The 17,719-nt window shown below is 38.3% G+C and overlaps 4 protein-coding genes across 6 annotated transcripts in view; 3 read left to right on the top strand and 1 right to left on the bottom strand.

Annotated features, from left to right (window-relative positions):
• Positions 1-1,408: 1,408 nt before the first annotated feature.
• LOC133461989 (C-type lectin domain family 4 member M-like) lies at positions 1,409-6,222 on the top strand. Of its 2 annotated transcripts, none has more exons than XM_061743056.1 (6): positions 1,409-1,543; positions 1,757-1,870; positions 2,702-2,959; positions 3,123-3,286; positions 5,460-5,596; positions 5,704-6,222. In XM_061743056.1, exons 1-6 carry the CDS (start codon positions 1,447-1,449, stop codon positions 5,864-5,866), a joined length of 933 nt encoding a protein of 310 aa, XP_061599040.1. In that variant the 5' UTR covers positions 1,409-1,446; the 3' UTR covers positions 5,867-6,222. The 2 variants fall into 2 exon arrangements, with proteins under 2 accessions (XP_061599040.1, XP_061599041.1); XM_061743057.1 differs by having other exon boundaries at positions 1,428-1,543; positions 1,769-1,870.
• A 537-nt stretch (positions 6,223-6,759) lies between these two features.
• Positions 6,760-9,015, top strand: LOC133461990 (C-type lectin domain family 4 member M-like). The gene is made up of 6 exons (XM_061743058.1): positions 6,760-6,939; positions 7,244-7,360; positions 7,813-8,061; positions 8,155-8,318; positions 8,459-8,595; positions 8,687-9,015. Exons 1-6 carry the CDS (start codon positions 6,834-6,836, stop codon positions 8,835-8,837), a joined length of 924 nt encoding a protein of 307 aa, XP_061599042.1. The 5' UTR covers positions 6,760-6,833; the 3' UTR covers positions 8,838-9,015.
• On the bottom strand, positions 6,778-14,179 carry ttc8 (tetratricopeptide repeat domain 8). 2 transcript variants are annotated; one of them, XM_061743053.1, is made up of 15 exons: positions 13,968-14,179; positions 12,844-12,867; positions 12,589-12,709; positions 12,427-12,490; positions 12,158-12,317; positions 11,850-11,939; positions 11,721-11,765; positions 11,538-11,623; positions 11,349-11,436; positions 11,142-11,252; positions 10,898-11,037; positions 10,624-10,798; positions 10,343-10,465; positions 9,762-9,845; positions 6,778-9,643 (listed from the first exon to the last, which is right to left on the bottom strand). In XM_061743053.1, exons 1-15 carry the CDS (start codon positions 14,079-14,081, stop codon positions 9,527-9,529), a joined length of 1,542 nt encoding a protein of 513 aa, XP_061599037.1. In that variant the 5' UTR covers positions 14,082-14,179; the 3' UTR covers positions 6,778-9,526. The 2 variants fall into 2 exon arrangements, with proteins under 2 accessions (XP_061599037.1, XP_061599038.1); XM_061743054.1 differs by lacking the exon at positions 12,844-12,867 and having other exon boundaries at positions 6,779-9,643.
• Positions 14,180-15,604: 1,425 nt separating this feature from the next.
• Positions 15,605-17,719, top strand: part of eml5 (EMAP like 5) — a 44,891-nt gene continuing 42,776 nt past the window's right edge. The window contains exon 1 of the mRNA XM_061743032.1: positions 15,605-16,128. Coding sequence (XP_061599016.1) covers positions 15,932-16,128 — 197 coding nt within the window. The 5' untranslated portion in view covers positions 15,605-15,931. The remainder of the gene's footprint in view (positions 16,129-17,719) is intronic.

Here is a 17,719-nt window from a genome sequence, read left to right as displayed (position 1 = left end):
GCACTCCACATCCAGGCTGTTTCCAAATGAAAGGACTCAAAACTAAAAGCTCCCATCCTTCGTCAAAAGATCAAAGAATTACTCTACGGTAATGGGAAACAATGAGATCTTCAAGATTCAACAGAGCAAAGCCCCTGAAGGATTTGTATCTGATAAGAGACTTTAAATTCAATTTGACATTTTCCAAAGAGCCGACAGAGGCTGTCATGGGAAATTGTGATCTTTGTTGGTAATACCAGACAATACTCTGACAAGGCAGGGCAAGTTTATTTGTATAGAACATTTTGGCAAAAAGGCTATTCAAAAACGTGAAAATTAAAGACAAAAAATGATTGAGTCACAGTGCAGTGGCAAAATAAAGAAAAGTCGAGTTACAGTGTAGAACTGAATAGTTGCCATAATTCAGTCAAAGACAGCTGGAAAACAAACAAGTTTTTAACCTTGATTTAAAGGAAGTGAGGGTTCCTGCAGTTTTCTGGAAGTTTGTTCAGATCTACTACTACTGTCATTGAGCACTTTTTATCCAAAGTGACTTAGATATACGGGGGATAAAAGCCTGAGGCTTCTCTGGCTGCGGCTTTTTGGAACAACAGAAAGATTTTCAGGGAATATCCAAAAGAGACTTTGTAATAGCCCAACAAACATGCGATAAATGAAAGGACATTTTTTCAGTGTCACTTTGGGGCAGAGTGCATCTCGCAGTATTGTGACAATAAAATAACTATGAGATTAAGGAGAAAATTACCTTACCCCTTAAATTATGTTGTGACTGATGAGGCCATTTGAGTAGTGAACTCATTGTCATGTTCCAGAAACCAGTCTGAGATGATTCACGCTTTATGACATGGTGCGTTATCCAGCTGGAAGTAGCCATCAGAAGATAGATAGATAGATAGATAGATAGATAGATAGATAGATAGATAGATAGATAGATAGATAGATAGATAGATAGATAGATAGATAGATAGATAGATAGATAGATAGATAGATAGATAGATAGATAGATAGATAGATAGATAGATAGATAGATAGATAGATAGATAGATAGATAGATAGATAGAAAAGTTCACTACTGCTTCACGAATCGGAACCGGAAATGCGTTGCTATCAAGCAAACCAATCACAGCCCTCTCGGTCTGCGTTGGGTCTGTGTCGCCTCGACACAGACCCAACGCTTGTTTTTTGGGAGGTGAATGTCAGGCTCTGCGTTGATTTAACACAGAACCATAATTCAGCCTTTACTCTGCAGTCAGTCAGAAGTCCCCACCAGGCTATGTAAACATCCACACACACACACACACACACACACACACACACACACACACACACACACACACACACACACACACACACACACACACACACACACACACACACACACACCCCTTATCATAAGTCAGAGCAGCAGAGAAAAGCTGATCAATAAGCGCCACTTGCAGAGGTAAAATGGCGAAGTCACAGTTGGAAACTGACGAAGATATGTCGTTTGACAAAAATATTTATCAAGAGAATTTTCTTTCTCACCGCCAAACATCTGAACGAGGTACAGTTTATAACAAAACTCCACCGAACTATCTCTGGCTTCTTTCACACCGACGCTTATCTTCTCTCTCTTGATTTGACCTTTATAGCTTTAGCTCTTACAGCTATTTTAATTTCAATGATATTTACATTTTTTTTTTTCAGAAAATGTTTACTTTTAATTTGTTGCGCAGTTGTCTATCCCAGAAGTAACACTGGGAGGAACATTTTCAAGGTTTATTTGCAGGGAGGAGCGGATCTGCGTTTCCACACCAGCGACTGGTGACCCTGGGCCTGAGCCTGCTCTGCGCTGCTCTGCTGGTCGTTGCTGCTGTCCTGGGGATTTACTGTGAGTCTGAGAGTTTGCACGGCTACTGCTGAAACACTTACTGTACTCCTCACTTTGTGAGCTAGTGTTCACAAATCTAAAATTTCAAGGCTAGAAATGTAATAACTTTAACTGCATTTTCATTTTTCAATTATATTTATCTTATGTTGGTCAATTGATTTGTATCTGATTTGATTTGTAAAGCTACAAAAGGTAATTACTTAATACAACATATGTAACATAAAATCCTTGCTGCATTTCAACATTAGGATATTGTACTACAGAGCTTTCTTTCTTAAGTTCATTATTATTTTTTAGGTTCAAAGTAATACGACTGGGTTTGTATACTAGTTTCTCCAGAGCTCTGACCTTTCTACGGAGCCCCTCTGGTGACATTTGAAAAAAAAAAATAATAATGCGTGGCCACGCATTAATATCTCGTGGCCACGAGTTATTAATGCGTGGCCACGAGATAATTCTTGCGTGGCCACGAGTTATTAATGCGTGGCCACGAGTTATTAATGTGTGGCCACGCATTATTTTATTTTTTTCAAATATCACATGTTATTACTACACTCGCCATGACAATACTCTTGCTCTTTAATATAAATAGACGATTACTAATGATGAATAACCATCCCACACAGGGGGTTGCATCCACGAAGTCCAGACAGTAGGTTATAATGCCATCCACGAGTAAAATAATGCGTGGGCACGAGATACATAATGCGTGGCCACGCATTGATAACTCGTGGCCACGAGTTATTAATGCGTGGCCACGCATTATTTTATTTTTTTCAAATGTCACCAGAGGGGCTCCGTACCTTTCTGATCTTTTTCTACATGATTCAGGTGCCAAAGCCAAAGACTTCCAGCTCCCCCCATCAGCTGACGCTGCGCTCATTGCTGAGCTGAACCATTTCCGAAACCACTCAGGTATCATCAGAGCTAAACTGAACGCCGAGTCAGCATTGATGAGGGAGCGCACCAACCATCTGCAGATGAAGCTGCAAATAAAGCAGAAAAAGACTGTCGTTGACATCCTGCAGGGCAAGATCGAGAAGCTTCAAATAGAGAAGTCATCGCTCCACACCAATAAAACCGTCCTTGGTAAGGTGGCAGCTTGTCTTTGGTAGGAGTTCAACACGCTCCAGTGCAGGAACACACTTTGTAAACCTGTATAACTTGTGTAGTATTGTTTCATTGTTTGCTTTGTTTTTTTAAAATCCCTGTGACGAAATTTTTTCCCCACCCAATCCTCTTATTGAAACAGAGAAAAACTGTGGCAGATGTCCATCACGATGGATTCTTCTTAAATCGTCCTGTTATTACTTTTCGAATCAAAATTCCGAACCAAAAAAGAACTGGTCGGACAGCAGAGCAGACTGTATCCATCGAGGGGGCGACTTACTCGTGATCAACAGTTTGGAGAAGCAGGTGGGTTAGCATGAAAGAGACGCTTGGTTTATATGCTCCGCTGTAACCGGTTACATTTTTCAATCTCCATTAAAAAAGATTAAGTACTTTGATTTTGGTGAAAGTTGTTGCATTCTTGAGACTGGGGGTGATAATTAGCTGGAAAGGACCTCTTCTTCTCTGTCACTGAAGCTTTCACAAAGCCTGGCTGGCTGTGCTGATGTGTTTCCTCTTCAATACCAAGAATGTCAGATTTTCAGGGGGCAGGGGCTAACTCTGAATGACATACTGTGGGTGTCTTCCCCACGGCTTCTCGAGCAACAAGGCGGCACCCCGTACCAAGAAACGCTTCACCCATTGTTTTTTTTTACAGTCTATGCCAGGGGTCGGCAACCCGCGACTCCAGAGCCGCATGCTGCTCTTTAGCGCCGCCCTAGTGGCTCCTGGAGCTTTTTCAAAAATGTTTGACCTTTTTTTTCCTTTTTTTCTTTTTTCCTTTTTTTGTTACTTTTTTCTTTTTTTTCCTTTTTTAATTTTTTTTCTCTTTTTCTTCTTCTTTTTTCTTCTTTTTATTTCTCATTTTTTCTTCCTTTTTCCTTTCCTTTTTAATCTCAACATTTCGACTTTTCTTGACACTTCGACTTTTTTCACGAAATTTTAACTTTTTTCTCAACATTTTGACTTTTTTTCTCGACATTTCAACTTTTTTCTCAACATTTCGACATTTTGACTTTTTTCTCGAAATTTCGACTTTTTTCTCAACATTTTGACTTTTTTCTCAAGATTGTACTTCAACATTAATCTCGACATTTAGACTTTTTGTGTGCAAGATGAAAAAAAAAATATTCCCCCAGTTATAACTAATATAGATACATGCAGCATGTGTTGCCTACATTCTAAGGCTTATACAAGACTTTTCATTTTTTGTGGCTCCAGACATATTTGTTTTTTGTGTTTTTGGTCCAATATGGATCTTTCAACATTTTGGGTTGCAGACCCCTGGTCTATGAGAAACCAGGCATGTGACAGCATCCATCTTGGTTGTTTTTATGCTTGGATGTATAAGTCATCACATATTGCCTTCCGGTTCCTTGTTCGACTCCTGGGCCTGGTGGAAATCTTTCTGTGTGGAGTTTGCATGTTCTCCCCGTGCTTGCGTGGGTTCCCTCCGATTACTCCGATTTCCTCCCTCAGTCCAAAAACATGCGTAGTAGGTTAACTGATGATTATAAATTGCCCGTAGGTGTGAGTGTGGGTTTGTCTGGTTGTTTGTCTGTATATGTGGCCCTGTGATAGACTGGCGACCTGTCCAGGGTTTACCCCTGTGTCTCGCCTGAAATGAGCTGGGATAGGCTCCAGCAGACCCCCGTGACCCTGCAAATGATGAATGGGTATAGAAAATGGATGGATGGATATAGCCGCCCTGTTTCAGTTAGTTTGGTACATTTTGTACCGGCGGAAATGGTTGTGCATGGCAGGGACACCAGATCCTTTTCATGAAAGAGCTGGTATGGCTGGCCAGGTTAGCTTTCCCACAGTTTCACTAGAAAAATAAAATATAATAAATACTGTATATTGGGAATGTGAAAACTCTTGCAGCCGTTTTCAACTGTTCACAGTCTTTATGTTTCACACGTCACAAAAATAAATGTGACAACCATAAATTAAAAGAAAACATTTTTCTACAATTAATATATTATAGACTCCTTAGTTTCATTTTCTTAAGCTTTTGATACAGAAAACAATGATTTTCTTATTTTGACTAAAATACTGTAGTTCTATAGCCTAGAAAATGTTAGATGATGTCACATCTTGTGAGTACGGAAGAGTATTAGGGCCACTTAAAAAAAATAAAAAGAATTCTGAGAAAAAAGTCAGAATTCTGACTTTAATCTCAGAATTCTGAGAAAAAAGTCAGAATTCTGGGCCACTTAAAAAAAAAATAAAAATAATTCTGAGAAAAAAGTCAGAATTCTGAGAAAAAAGTCAGAATTCTGGGCCACTTAAAAAAAAAAAAGCGAGAATTCTGACTTTCTCAGAATTCTTTTTATTTTTTTTAAGTGGCCCTAATACTCTTCCATATGTGAGAAACTTTAAAGACCAGATTTTTGTATTATTTCTGGATGCCTGTATGACCACACTCCAAATACACAACTATCATATACTGTAAGCTCTCTTGTCTACTTTCTTGCAGCAACTCATCAGTGACAATTTCCGAAGGGCGAGCAGTGGGTCTGAGTGGTGGCTGAATGGCTTCTGGATTGGCCTCACTCAAACGGCAACGCAGGGAACCTGGGTGTGGATTAACAATGTGGTCGAGACGTCCTCAATGTAAGCACATCACAAACAACACTTTTATTTGTCACTACAGTTTTCCATCAATATTATACCCACAAAGAAAATTTAGAGATGATCTATGAATGACTTTGGCATCACAGATACTGGAGGCTCGGACAGCCCAGTGAAAGTGGACCTCAGAGTGGGAGCTGTGCTGCTTTTCTTTACTATTCTGACGCAATGAGGACGTGGTACAATTCAAACTGCAACGAGCATCACCTGAACTGGATCTGTGAGATGAACACAACAAATGTCCACTTGTAAGCACTGAGGTGTTAAAGCTAAAGTTAGCATGAAATCGCTCCAGACATGTGCAAATGTTGTGCAGAGAATTGTGCTTTTTATGTTTATAATTTAGAAAAGTATATAACACATAGAACAACCAATGATATGAAGCACATTTTGTCTTAATTGTTTTTGAAATAAAACATGTTCTGGGAAGTTCTTTCATGATGGATCATGCATCACTAAATTAAATAAAATCTTCCACACAGACCATTGCTTGGTTGTCAAATAAATTCAAAATGATCTTGTTTTTCTTCTCTCATTCCTCTCTTTCTTCCTCCTTTTTATTTATCTTTTTATTTACTTTTCTTTTGTTTTTGGGGTTTGTTTTTTTTTTTTTTTTGCTTTGGGTTTATTTTGTTTTCTTTTTTTCTCCCTTTTTATTCATCTATTTTTTAATTCATACTGTTTAGCTTTAATACTTAAATATTACTTATATATAAGAATATAATAATTTTCATGTATTTATCATTATTTTGTGTGGATTTTTTGTTCTGTTCTTAATCCAAAAAAAAAAAAAAAGGAGGTAGACTGTATATCTTTTTTTGTTTATTCCTGTTCAACTGTGCCTTACCCCCTAATAAAAATATCAAAACAAAATTATCTTGTTTTGAAGACCAGAACCACCCTCCAAGTGACTTTCACCCGTGTAAATCTTTAACAAATGAACTTGAATTTCTGTTTGTATTGTCTCTCTCACACACACACACACACACACACACACACACACACACACACACACACACACACACACACACACACACACACACACACACACACACACACACACACACACACACACACACACACACACACACACACACACACACACACACACACACACACACACACACACACACACACACACAGCTCCCAGGTCAATGTCCCAACAAGCAATCCCTCCTGGACAATCTGGTCAGACAGTTCTCAATTTTAATGGTCAAAAATGGAGGACAGAGAGAACTCAGGGAGATCATATAACAAACTGATCTATCAGGAGGAATCAGCTGCAGATGAGCAACCTATCTACTCCAACCAGGAGAAGCAACAAGGTAGGGCAAAATCAGATCACTAAACTAATTATTATTGGGCTGGTGTCAGGTTATTGAACTATTATTGCTAACAAATTACTATGCTTATGTATGACTTGCTCTAAGACATTATAAGTGCATGTTTTCTTATTGCTCTTTTTTAGAAATGTTAATGATGCTCAACCACTGATTCAGTCTAGAGATGGGAGACATATTCACAAAAAAAATAACTTTTCTTACACTAGTATATATATTATTTTTATAGTAAACTACTGTTTTTGCACTGTTGAGGCTTGAGCTATCACTTCACTACTTTCCTGTGTAGTGTCTTTGACCGCCGTGGGACCTGCATCCAGTTTTAATCATTACAAATTGCTCACACTGAGCCTGGCGGTGCTCGCTGCTTTCCTGCTGGCGGTTGATATCGGCTTGGGAGTCTACTGTAAGTTATTTTTAACCCAGAAAACAAATCTCATTATTTTTTTGCTCTTTCAGTACACAAATGTATTATTCCGGTTCATTATTACAACTGGCATCAGTGCAGTTTCCATCCACGGCAGGCAGAGATTTTCAGGGAAAATAAATCCTCTGTGCACCACCTGCCTCACACTAGATAGGACGCAAAGTTAGGGATTGGATATTATGTATTGTATAGCATTTAAAAAGCTAGATAATTCTCTCAGAAGCTGATTAAAAAAGCAAAGCCGTAAATGTTATTTTATTTCATGTTTTCTATACAAGTAGAAAGTGTGCCAAGACGACTTTGGAGGGTCTTCCCATGCTTGTTTCTGTTGCCCTCTAGAGACTTAACAAACAGAACACACATATGGCTTAAAGTTCGAACACAGACCGATAACCCAAATTAATGTGACACTATGTCTTCACTGATTACAGACTACCATCTGACAGATGGTAGTTTAGTAAGAGACCTGGCTGGTGAAGTAGCAAAACTGCAAGCTTCCTACAATGCTGCAATCCATAGGAGGGAGGATGCCAAGGAACAACTGGCGAGAGAGATCGGCAAGCAGGCAGTGACTAGGTGGGAGCTCGAGCACCAGACCAGAAGAAAAGAAGACTATGAACGTGTGATTGAAAAAACTCAGATTGAAATTGCCACGTTGAAATCCCACATACCAATGATAAGTAAGAGCCTTTTGTTTTCTTCACACTGATGTCTGCATCTTCACTGCGGGCCACTAAGTAACATGTCACCTTTCCATTTTTTGGGGGAAACAGAGGAAGGATGCAGACACTGTTCACCTGGATGGACTTTCATGAACTCACTCTGTTACTTCTTCCCATTTGCTGACACTTATTCATCCGTCAATTGGCAACAGGCTAGAGACCACTGCAAGCGACAAGGAGGCGACTTAGCAATCGTTGACAGCAGAGAGAAACATGTATGACAACACACAACATGTTTCTCAACAAACTCTGATTTTCCATTTTTGCATTTCTCATCACTAATGCTTTACATCAGACTCTGAACATCAATATGTACTTATGCATGCATGTTTCTGTGCATTTCCTTTGTCATCAGCTGGCAATAACTAACTTGATACATAACTATAAAGATCCCAAGACATGGATGTACCAGAGTGGTTTCTGGATTGGACTGAGAGATGTAGAAGAAGAAGGGAGATGGAAGTGGCTGGATGGGACAAGACTGAATGAGGGGTAAAACATCTCTGAACTTAAATATTGTGATTTTTAACTGTGTCAGACCAGATACTACAGGTCAACGATGAAACCTATTATTTGTTGGCAGGTACTGGAATGACGGAGAACCCAACAATGAAGACAATGAAGACTGCGCAGCTGTGTATCCCAGAAGTAACCCTTTTAAGGCTTGGAACGATGCGCCGTGCAATTTTAACCTGAAGTGGATTTGTGAAAAGCAACCATGGGCCATAGGTTGACATCATTAAACTTTGAATATAAAAATGCATTAACCTCTGGTTTACAAAGAAGAATCGAGTTGGTCTGTAAGACTCTTCTGAGTTTTATTTCTTTTGTTTAGACTATAAAAGTGCAGAGAGAATTAAAATACTAAAAACAAATATGTAACATATTGTATCAAATAAATGTTTGTCTCTACTAATGTACATGTGTGTTACTACTGTACAAATCTAGACTTTAACCAGTTCTTTAGAAAAACTCTTCCCTCCACATATAGTAAATTGCACATTTCTTCAAGTCACGTGTCATATAAAACTGACATTTACCATCACATAAACTACTTTTAATTAAAGTAACTGAAATGCTGTTGTAATCTTGACCTTTTGAACCCCTACTGTTCCTGAGTTTTACATAAGGTGAAGTAAAAAGTAAAGACATACAAATATGTATTGATTCTGTGGACAGGTTATCTATAACAACAAGAGGAGGTTGATTTGATTGAGTAGTGGGGAGCAGACTTGTAGTTCAAATAAAAACATCTCAAGTGGGGCAGAACACAGTCATAAAACAATCTGATACCATTGATTTACCCAATAAACTGATCATTTAATTACTAAAACAAATGCCCCTTTGTTGATTTCTGATTCTGAGCAAGCAGCTTTAACTATTTTCATAAGTTAATGACTGGATCACTCATGGTGTCAGAACCTCACAGCGCAGAAAAGTGCTGCCGAAGCTGCTTAAGAAGCTGCTGAGTGTCTACGTGCTCCGGGAAAGCATCTTCAGCCTTCTGGGCTGCAGTGTAGCTGCTCTGAAGGTCTCCAATCTGGACATGGACAACAAATAATACCATGTTGGCATACAAGCAATTGAGATTGATTTGTTTTTTTAAACTGCTCTTCAGTGTTTGACATTTTGAGCTGGATTATACAACAGTACATTACCTTTTCAGAAAGAATGGATAGATTGAAGTGTGGTTCATACATGTGAGGAGCCAGTGACGCAGCTGTTTGCAGGAGGGCTTTTGACTGTATCAAAGATATTGGAACAGTTAACATTTCCAAGAGGATTAAAATGTATTAAAATGCATGTAGTGTATTGATTTTTTTCTACAACCATACACAGTATTATCTTTTCTAAAAGCATTCAGATGGTGGAATAAATCTGACCTAATTTATTATGCATCTAGGTTTATCAACAAGTTTTCAATTTAGCATTTTTAAAGTTTGTTTCGGCAGAAGAAATGATGGTGAGCACAAAGCCTCATGGAGGATTCTGAACTAGAAACCATCAGACAATCTGCTCTGATATCAGTTTATGGTGTGGACATGTCAGCTCCACATAAATCATATTCTAGAAGAATAAACTATCAAACCTGTAATGAGTTGGTCATTTAGTATACTACAGGCTAACGTCTGTGTGCTATTTATAATGCACAACTATGTGCAACATAATAGATGGTCTACATAGACATTATGACCTCTTATCTCTTATTCTAAATGCTTAATTAAAGCCGATGCCTCACCTGTTCAATGTGACCTTTGCGTAGCTCCAAAACAGCCAGGTTGTTGTAGGCCTCAGCATGGTCATTATTAAAAGCAAGGGTAAGTTTGAAACACTGATAAGCCAATGTCAAGTCTCCTATACCCTGTAAACACAATACAAGTGCATTCAGCGATCACAATTTGTATGGGATCTGTTTGTGATTTAATCATTTGTTTTTTCTTTTACTGTAAACAATGACAAGCATGAGACTGCGTAATCAAATCAGATATTTGGGACATTTTCTTAAGATTGCTGACTCACCACAGCCACGTGTCCTATGTTATACCAAACGTCGGCCTGCTCCTCATCACTGGCCACCAGAGCCAGAGCCCTCTCAAACGACGACAGAGTCATATCGTACTGCTGGGCAAAAAAACAGCACAGGCCCAGGTTGTTGTATAGCTGGCAATTATATACTCCCATCTGCAGCAGCCGCCTATAAGAGGAAGAAGCATACCGAATCACACACAGCTTCTCATCACATGAACTGTAGATATACCCTACCACAGTAATTGTTGAATACAGGTGGACAAACCTGTAGAAACGCAGGGCAATCTCAGGCTGATCAGTATAGAAGTGATTGCTGCCTATGCAGGCTATAGCCTCCACGTGAGTGTTGTCTTGCTTCAGGACATCTTTGTAGTACTCTGTGGCTGAAGGGATGTTGTTCAACTCCTGAGACAGAATTACATTAGAAACAGTTAATACGGTCTCTTATCTAAATTAGGCAGTGAAATCATGACACAGGACTAAATGGGACTGATGTTGACAGACTGTACCTCATGGATGCGGGCAATTCCTGTGAGAAGGGTGACCTCACCAGGGAAATGGTCCAGACCTTGTTTGAATAGATTGAGGGCTGTTACTGGTTGATCCAGGCGCTGATAAACCTAAAAGGAAGCACATGCAAGTGTTTTTTTTTTTTATTAAAGAGAGTATTTTGGACTTGTTAATGTTGTGTATTTCTATGCTGCACCTGTCAATACCTTTGCAAGGTAGAGATAAGTGTCTACCACCTCCTGGTGGTTGAGAGCAGATCGAAATTGTTTCTCTGCTTCTCTGTATAAACCTAACCTGTAGGAGTAAAATGAATTAATCATAAATGTTAAGTACACAAAATGCATTTTTAAATCAGTGGATGGATTTTAATGTGTACATGGTTGAATGGGACTTACCTGTAGTAACATTTTCCCAGCTGAACCTTCCACCACCAGTCTTTGAACTGTGCATGCTCAGTAGCTTGAGCAGCCAAATCCAAAGCCTGTACAGAAAGTATTAGCACCAGAATAGATAATACTAAATAAGTGAGACACAATGCAAAGCTAATTCCTTTTTAGTACAAATGTATGAATACTTACATTCTTCACATCATTTTCATGATGAAAGATGTACTCAAACAGTGTCTGTGGAGGGAAACGCTTATCATTTAACATGTGACAATTAGTTTTTTTTAGCTATATGGCTGAAGGGTACAGTTTAAGTCTTACCTTGGATAAACAGGGCTTTTGGGAGTACTTTGAGAGATTTAACCTCGACAGGTTTATGAAAGGTCCATCGGGATTAGTTAACATTGAAGCCTGGGGAAATAGTGAAACAATATGATGTAGAAGATGTTTGAGAGTCACATGATAGAATCCAGTTTTAAAGAAAGTACAACAGGAAAATATTAGTATGTTTCAGTCTTGCAATAATAAATACATAATGTAACATCAAAAAAATACTATCCGAGGCTGTGTTCCTAGATGGGAAAAGTGTTTTGTTGATGAAAAGTTGCCTTTTATTACAGAAAACTTACTGTTCCCAAACGAATGAATCTACCAGAAGCACTGGTGACGGGGCGAGCAGTACTTGCAGTGCGTGGGGTTTTAATGGCCTGCTCCATTGTCCCAGGACGCCCACTTTGTGTGCTGGGCCTCACAAATCCCGTGATAGGACGCCCTGACTGTGTCATCGGCCTAAATATTAATGTGGAAAAAAAAGTCTGTTGGGGCTCTTTTATTTTCCCAAGAGGTTCTGCCATTTCCACCTTAAATTGGTCAAAACTGGTTGTCAACAGCATCATACCTAACAGCTGGAGTAGGTCCTCCACCTTGACTTGTCCCAGGGAGTCTCAATGATGTTCCAGGTCCTGGAAGAAAGTAAATATTTATTACCTCACTGACATAACCAAAGATAATAATAACAACCGTGTTAACTACCAGGCACTGAGAAAAAGCTCAAACGTACTTGCAACTTGTGCAATAGAGCTCTCGTCAAGCATCATCTCAGCAATGCCCTCCTGGTCAACTTCAACTTCATCTATGTACACCATTTCTGTAAGGGCACGAGTTTTCAAGCTCCAAGCTGCCTACAAAATACACATAAAAACACATTAGAAAGGGTACTCTGGTAAAGTTAAAGTTGAATATGTTACAGTTTTGATGAAAAATGAACATGGAAAAGGACGTAAATAACAGACAGGAATAGTGCAGTGAGGGTTACCTCTGAAATAAGCACAGATGAATCCTTAAGATAGTATTGACAGCAGCGAGTTAGTAGGAGAGGAATAAAGGTGTGAGTACAAAAACATAAAGGCAAAAGGCATAAATTAAAGTAGCACATACTGAAAAGACGTGAAATGCAGGGGCGTCAATTGGGTATGGCAAGGTATGGCAGCCGCCACACCTTGGCTTCAAGGGTTAAATGTAAATGTTTCTTTTTTTAAATACATTTATGGAATTACTCTGTGTCTCTTTGTATTGATTATTCTATTACTTAATACATATAGAATAACAAATGCAAATCAGAACAACATGATCGATTTCACTAGTTATTATACACTGCAAAAACTCAAAATCTTAACAAGAATATTTGTCTTATTTCTAGTTAAAATGTCTAATTTTTAGTTTCAAGTAGATTTTCACTTAAAATAAGTAGAAAAATCTGCCAGTGGAACAAGATTGTTTTGCTTGTAATGAGAAGATAAATCTTGTTCCACTGGCAGATGTTTCCAATTATTTCAAGTGAAAATTTACTTGAATCAGGTGAAAATGGTCAAATAACAAGATATTTTTCTGGTAATGACTCTTTTGTTTTAAGTGTAATGAGATTTTTTTACTAAAAATGAGACATTTTAACTAGAAATAAGACAAATATTCCTGGTAAGATTTTGAGTTTTTGCAGTGAGCGAGACTGCGTTTGAAAAAGTTCAAATATTCTTGACCACACAGATAAGCTCCATAGCAGACTTCTGTGATGAATATTTGCTGGACGTGTTGATTGATACTCTAGTTAAGTTCTGTGAGTCGTAACCTTGCCATACCTTAGCTTTGACTGAATTGACGCCACTGGTGAAATGCAACATAATATTCAGAACTACTGACAACGAGAACCGTGCGAATAAAATGTTAGTGGGCTATGTTAAAGTACGTTAAGCGGGATTACACAGCAGCTGGTCAGCAGGAGACTCTCCTTCATCAATAATCGCTAGCAGCCTCGGCTAAAGGCTGATTTATGGTTCCGCGTTAAACCAACGCAGAGCCTACGCCGTAGGGTACGTACCCTACGGCGTCGATGTAACGCGGGACCATGAATCAGGCTTAACGCCGCCTTGCAGAACACACTACCTGGTCATAAGGACTGTCCTGTAAGATCTTTGTACAAATATCTGAACATTGTTGAAGCTTCCGCCTCCTGAAGTAGCTCCACGCCAGAAACAAAGGATCCATGGTGACTTCCATTATTGTGCCAGAAAGAAGAAAAGAATAAGAAAAAAGACTTAAGTCAACTAGCGAACTGCTAAACGAAGAGGACGATGGCGAACAGAAGCTTCCTCTGTCGCCTAGCAACAAGGGAGGAGGGCGGGCTTTGATGGCGTCACTTCCGCTGAAACAAGGCTATCTAAAAATTCAGACTTATAAAATAAAGCTTATAAATACATTATTTCCTGAAATATTTCTCAATTATGACATAGTTTTTTATAACACTATTTGGTGAATGGGTAGATTTGTTTATATTTATGTACAGAAATGGGCAGCTAATTATATGTGTATTATATATATATATATATATATATATATATATATATATATATATATATATATATATATATATATATATATATATATATATATACATATATATATATATATATATATATATATATATATATATATATATATATGTGTGTGTGTGTGTGTGTGTGTGTGTGTGTGTGTGTGTGTGTGTGTGTGTGTGTGTAAGTAGATCAATAGATATAGAGCAGATGCAGTAAATAGAGACAGTGTGGTGTAAATAAGTATATTTATATAAATATTTATATGGGCATGTGTGTACAAATATATAGAAATATTCAACTATGTGTATGTATGTATAGGTATGTGTGTGAGTATAATAACAGTATATAATAATAATAATAATAATAATAATAATAATAATAATAATAATAATAATAATAATAATAATAATCATCATCATCATCATAATAATCATAATAATAATACTGTTGTTTAGCAATGTGAGTACAGTGTGTGAGTATTTATAAATAAGGGCTAATAAGGCACTTCTTCCTACTCCTTTTTTCGCACATGTAAATTAAAGACATAAAAGACATAAAGTGTATCAAGTGATGAAATTCTTTGTTTTGTTGTTTATATATATATATATATATATATATATATATATATATATATATATATATATATATATATATATATATATACAATTTACAATTTACAATTTACAATTTACAATTTACAATACAATATATATTACAATTTGAACATTATATTTTGAGAGTTAGAAATATTTTCCTTTGGAATATACAAAGCATTTATAATAGCTCCTGCTTGTCTTGGCCAGGGCACTCTTAAAAAGAGAGATTCTAGTTTTTTTTTCTCCCTACTTCAATAAAGGTCACCTGAATAAAAAAAAAACAAATAAATAAAAATAATCAAAAATCCTACTTTAAATAATTCTAGGACCATCAGCTGTGGTCGTGGCAAACCTATCCTGTACCACTTTTTGGCCTCGCCGTCCAGTCGGACCACGTGATTGGACAACATAACGATTGTAGGCGGGTCGTGTGGAATAAAGGCGGATTTATGGTCCCGCGTTACACCAACGCACCGTACGGCGTGCGTCGCCGCGTACCCTACGCCGTACCCCACGGCGTAGCCTCTGCGTCGATTTAACGCAGAACCATAATTCAGGCTTAACAGCGCAGCTCCATCTTTGTAGGATTTGACAGAAGCTTTGACCTGAGTCGAAGAGGACTAGAAGCTGCGGACGGACGGAGAAAAACTGCATATAAACTGCCACAATGAAAACAACTCTATAGGAACCTGTTTTTTCAAACGGAGGAGGGGAGCTTTCACTCTGCCAAGCAGCTAAAGTCTACTAATTTACGCGACCCCATCAAGAATGCTTCATTAAATTCAACGCTCTCTCTGCCTGGACCGCTTTAAATCCAACAGCACTGATGGGACACGGGGGGTTAAAATAAATCTCTCTTTTTTTTTTTGGTGAATGACACAAATATATCAGAAAGCCTACGCGACAGCAACGGAGAGACACACAGGGAAGTGCGGCCATGGCTGACAGGACTGCTCCCAGCTGCCACCTGAGACTGGAGTGGGTGTACGGATACCGGGGGCACCAGTGCCGCAACAACCTCTACTACACCGCCGCCAAGGAAATAGTCTACTTTGTCGCCGGGGTGGGAGTTGTCTACAACACCCGGGAGCACAAGCAGAAATTTTACCTGGGACATAACGATGACATAATCAGGTAGTGTAATAATAATAACACTCATATGCAGTACTCGAGTTGTAAAAAACAATCAGGGGGGATGGTGGATTTTATCATATGGGGACAGATAATTTGTGCTGATTACAAATAATGTAATATATTACAAATAATAGCACTGACCAAAACACCTGCAGAAATACTGCAGGAATGACATAGCAGCAGTTAAATGCAGCCTTCTGTAAGCTTTAAATATCCACTGGGCTTACATCAAATACATCAAAACACAACAATAAAGAACAGTTGTCTGAACGTATCAATATGACTCTGTCCTTCACAGGATAAGTAAAATGGATCACTGCAAAAACTCAAAATCTTAACAAGAATATTTGTCTTATTTCTAGTTAAAATGTCTCATTTTAGTAAAAAAAAATCTCATTACACTTAAAACAAGACTCATCACTGGAAAAAACAACAATTTTCACCTGTTTCAAGTAGATTTTCACTTGAAATAAGTAGAAAAATCTGCAAAATCTGAATTTTTTTTTTGCTAGTAATGAGAAGATAAATCTTGTCCCACTGGCAGATTTTCCTACTTATTTCAAGTGAAAATTTACTTGAAACAGGTGAAAATTGTCAAATAAGTTATTTGTCTGGTGTTATTTTTCTGGTGATGACTCTAAATGTTGAAATAGCAGTAAAACCACATTCATTGATGAAATGACATAAGGGATGGAAAGGAGGGATGGCAGTTTTACAGGGGGGATGATTTGGACCGTTTTTATTTCAGGGGGGGATGCCATCCCCCCTCATCCCCCCTCAACTCCAGTACTGCTCATATACGTGCAGAACAGTTGGTTTCAGCACCGCGGACAGCGCCAGAAACCTGCACGGACAGCTACTGTTGTCATGGTGGATGCTGCTGCCGGTGTCACCTTGTGGGCTGTAATGTGATATTTTATCGCTTCGTTTGGAGCACAAGTGAAGCAGCATTTGCACAATTTGTATAGGGGGCTCACTCGCTGCTGAAAGACACTCGGTTAGCCTTTCTAATTGAAGATTACTCTGCTGCCACTCCTCAAGCCAAATCCCCCAGCTGCTTGATTATCACATATAATGAACAGTCAACACTCACATTTCTTATAAATAGGCATATTACACTAAGGAAGGGGGAAATTATTAATTGGCTTGTATATTAATATATATTTTTTTTAATAATATAACATTTTACTTAGGGCATTCCTTAGACTATGAGTCGCCTATGAAAATATTTGAATTAAAAACATTGAATTTCTCTTTAATAAAGTCACACTTAATTGTCCTATCCGTCCGTCATGCACTTGAACATCACTGTCCTTGAAGGATACCTGTCTGTGTATGGTATCCTATCTCTCTACAGCAAGACAGATATGATACCTGCTCTTTGGGAAAACACAGTAAAGTAACCAGTCACTCAATTAAGAAGCATGCCTCTCGCTGTTTCTCAGCATGTGTATGCATGAGTTCACCTGGAGATGAATGGTTTCAAAACTTTGTAAATCAGCTGGGCTCATGCTTCATTATTAATCACACAACAGAGATGTAACCCCCTCGCTGCACAGTGGGTAATTTCCCTGAGTTCAAAATTGTAGCT

This window comes from Cololabis saira, chromosome 16 (genome assembly GCF_033807715.1).
Source record: "Cololabis saira isolate AMF1-May2022 chromosome 16, fColSai1.1, whole genome shotgun sequence".
Classification (NCBI taxonomy): Eukaryota; Metazoa; Chordata; class Actinopteri; order Beloniformes; family Belonidae; genus Cololabis; species Cololabis saira.
Note: the sequence above shows the minus strand (reverse complement) of the source record. Positions and strands in the feature narration are given on the sequence as shown.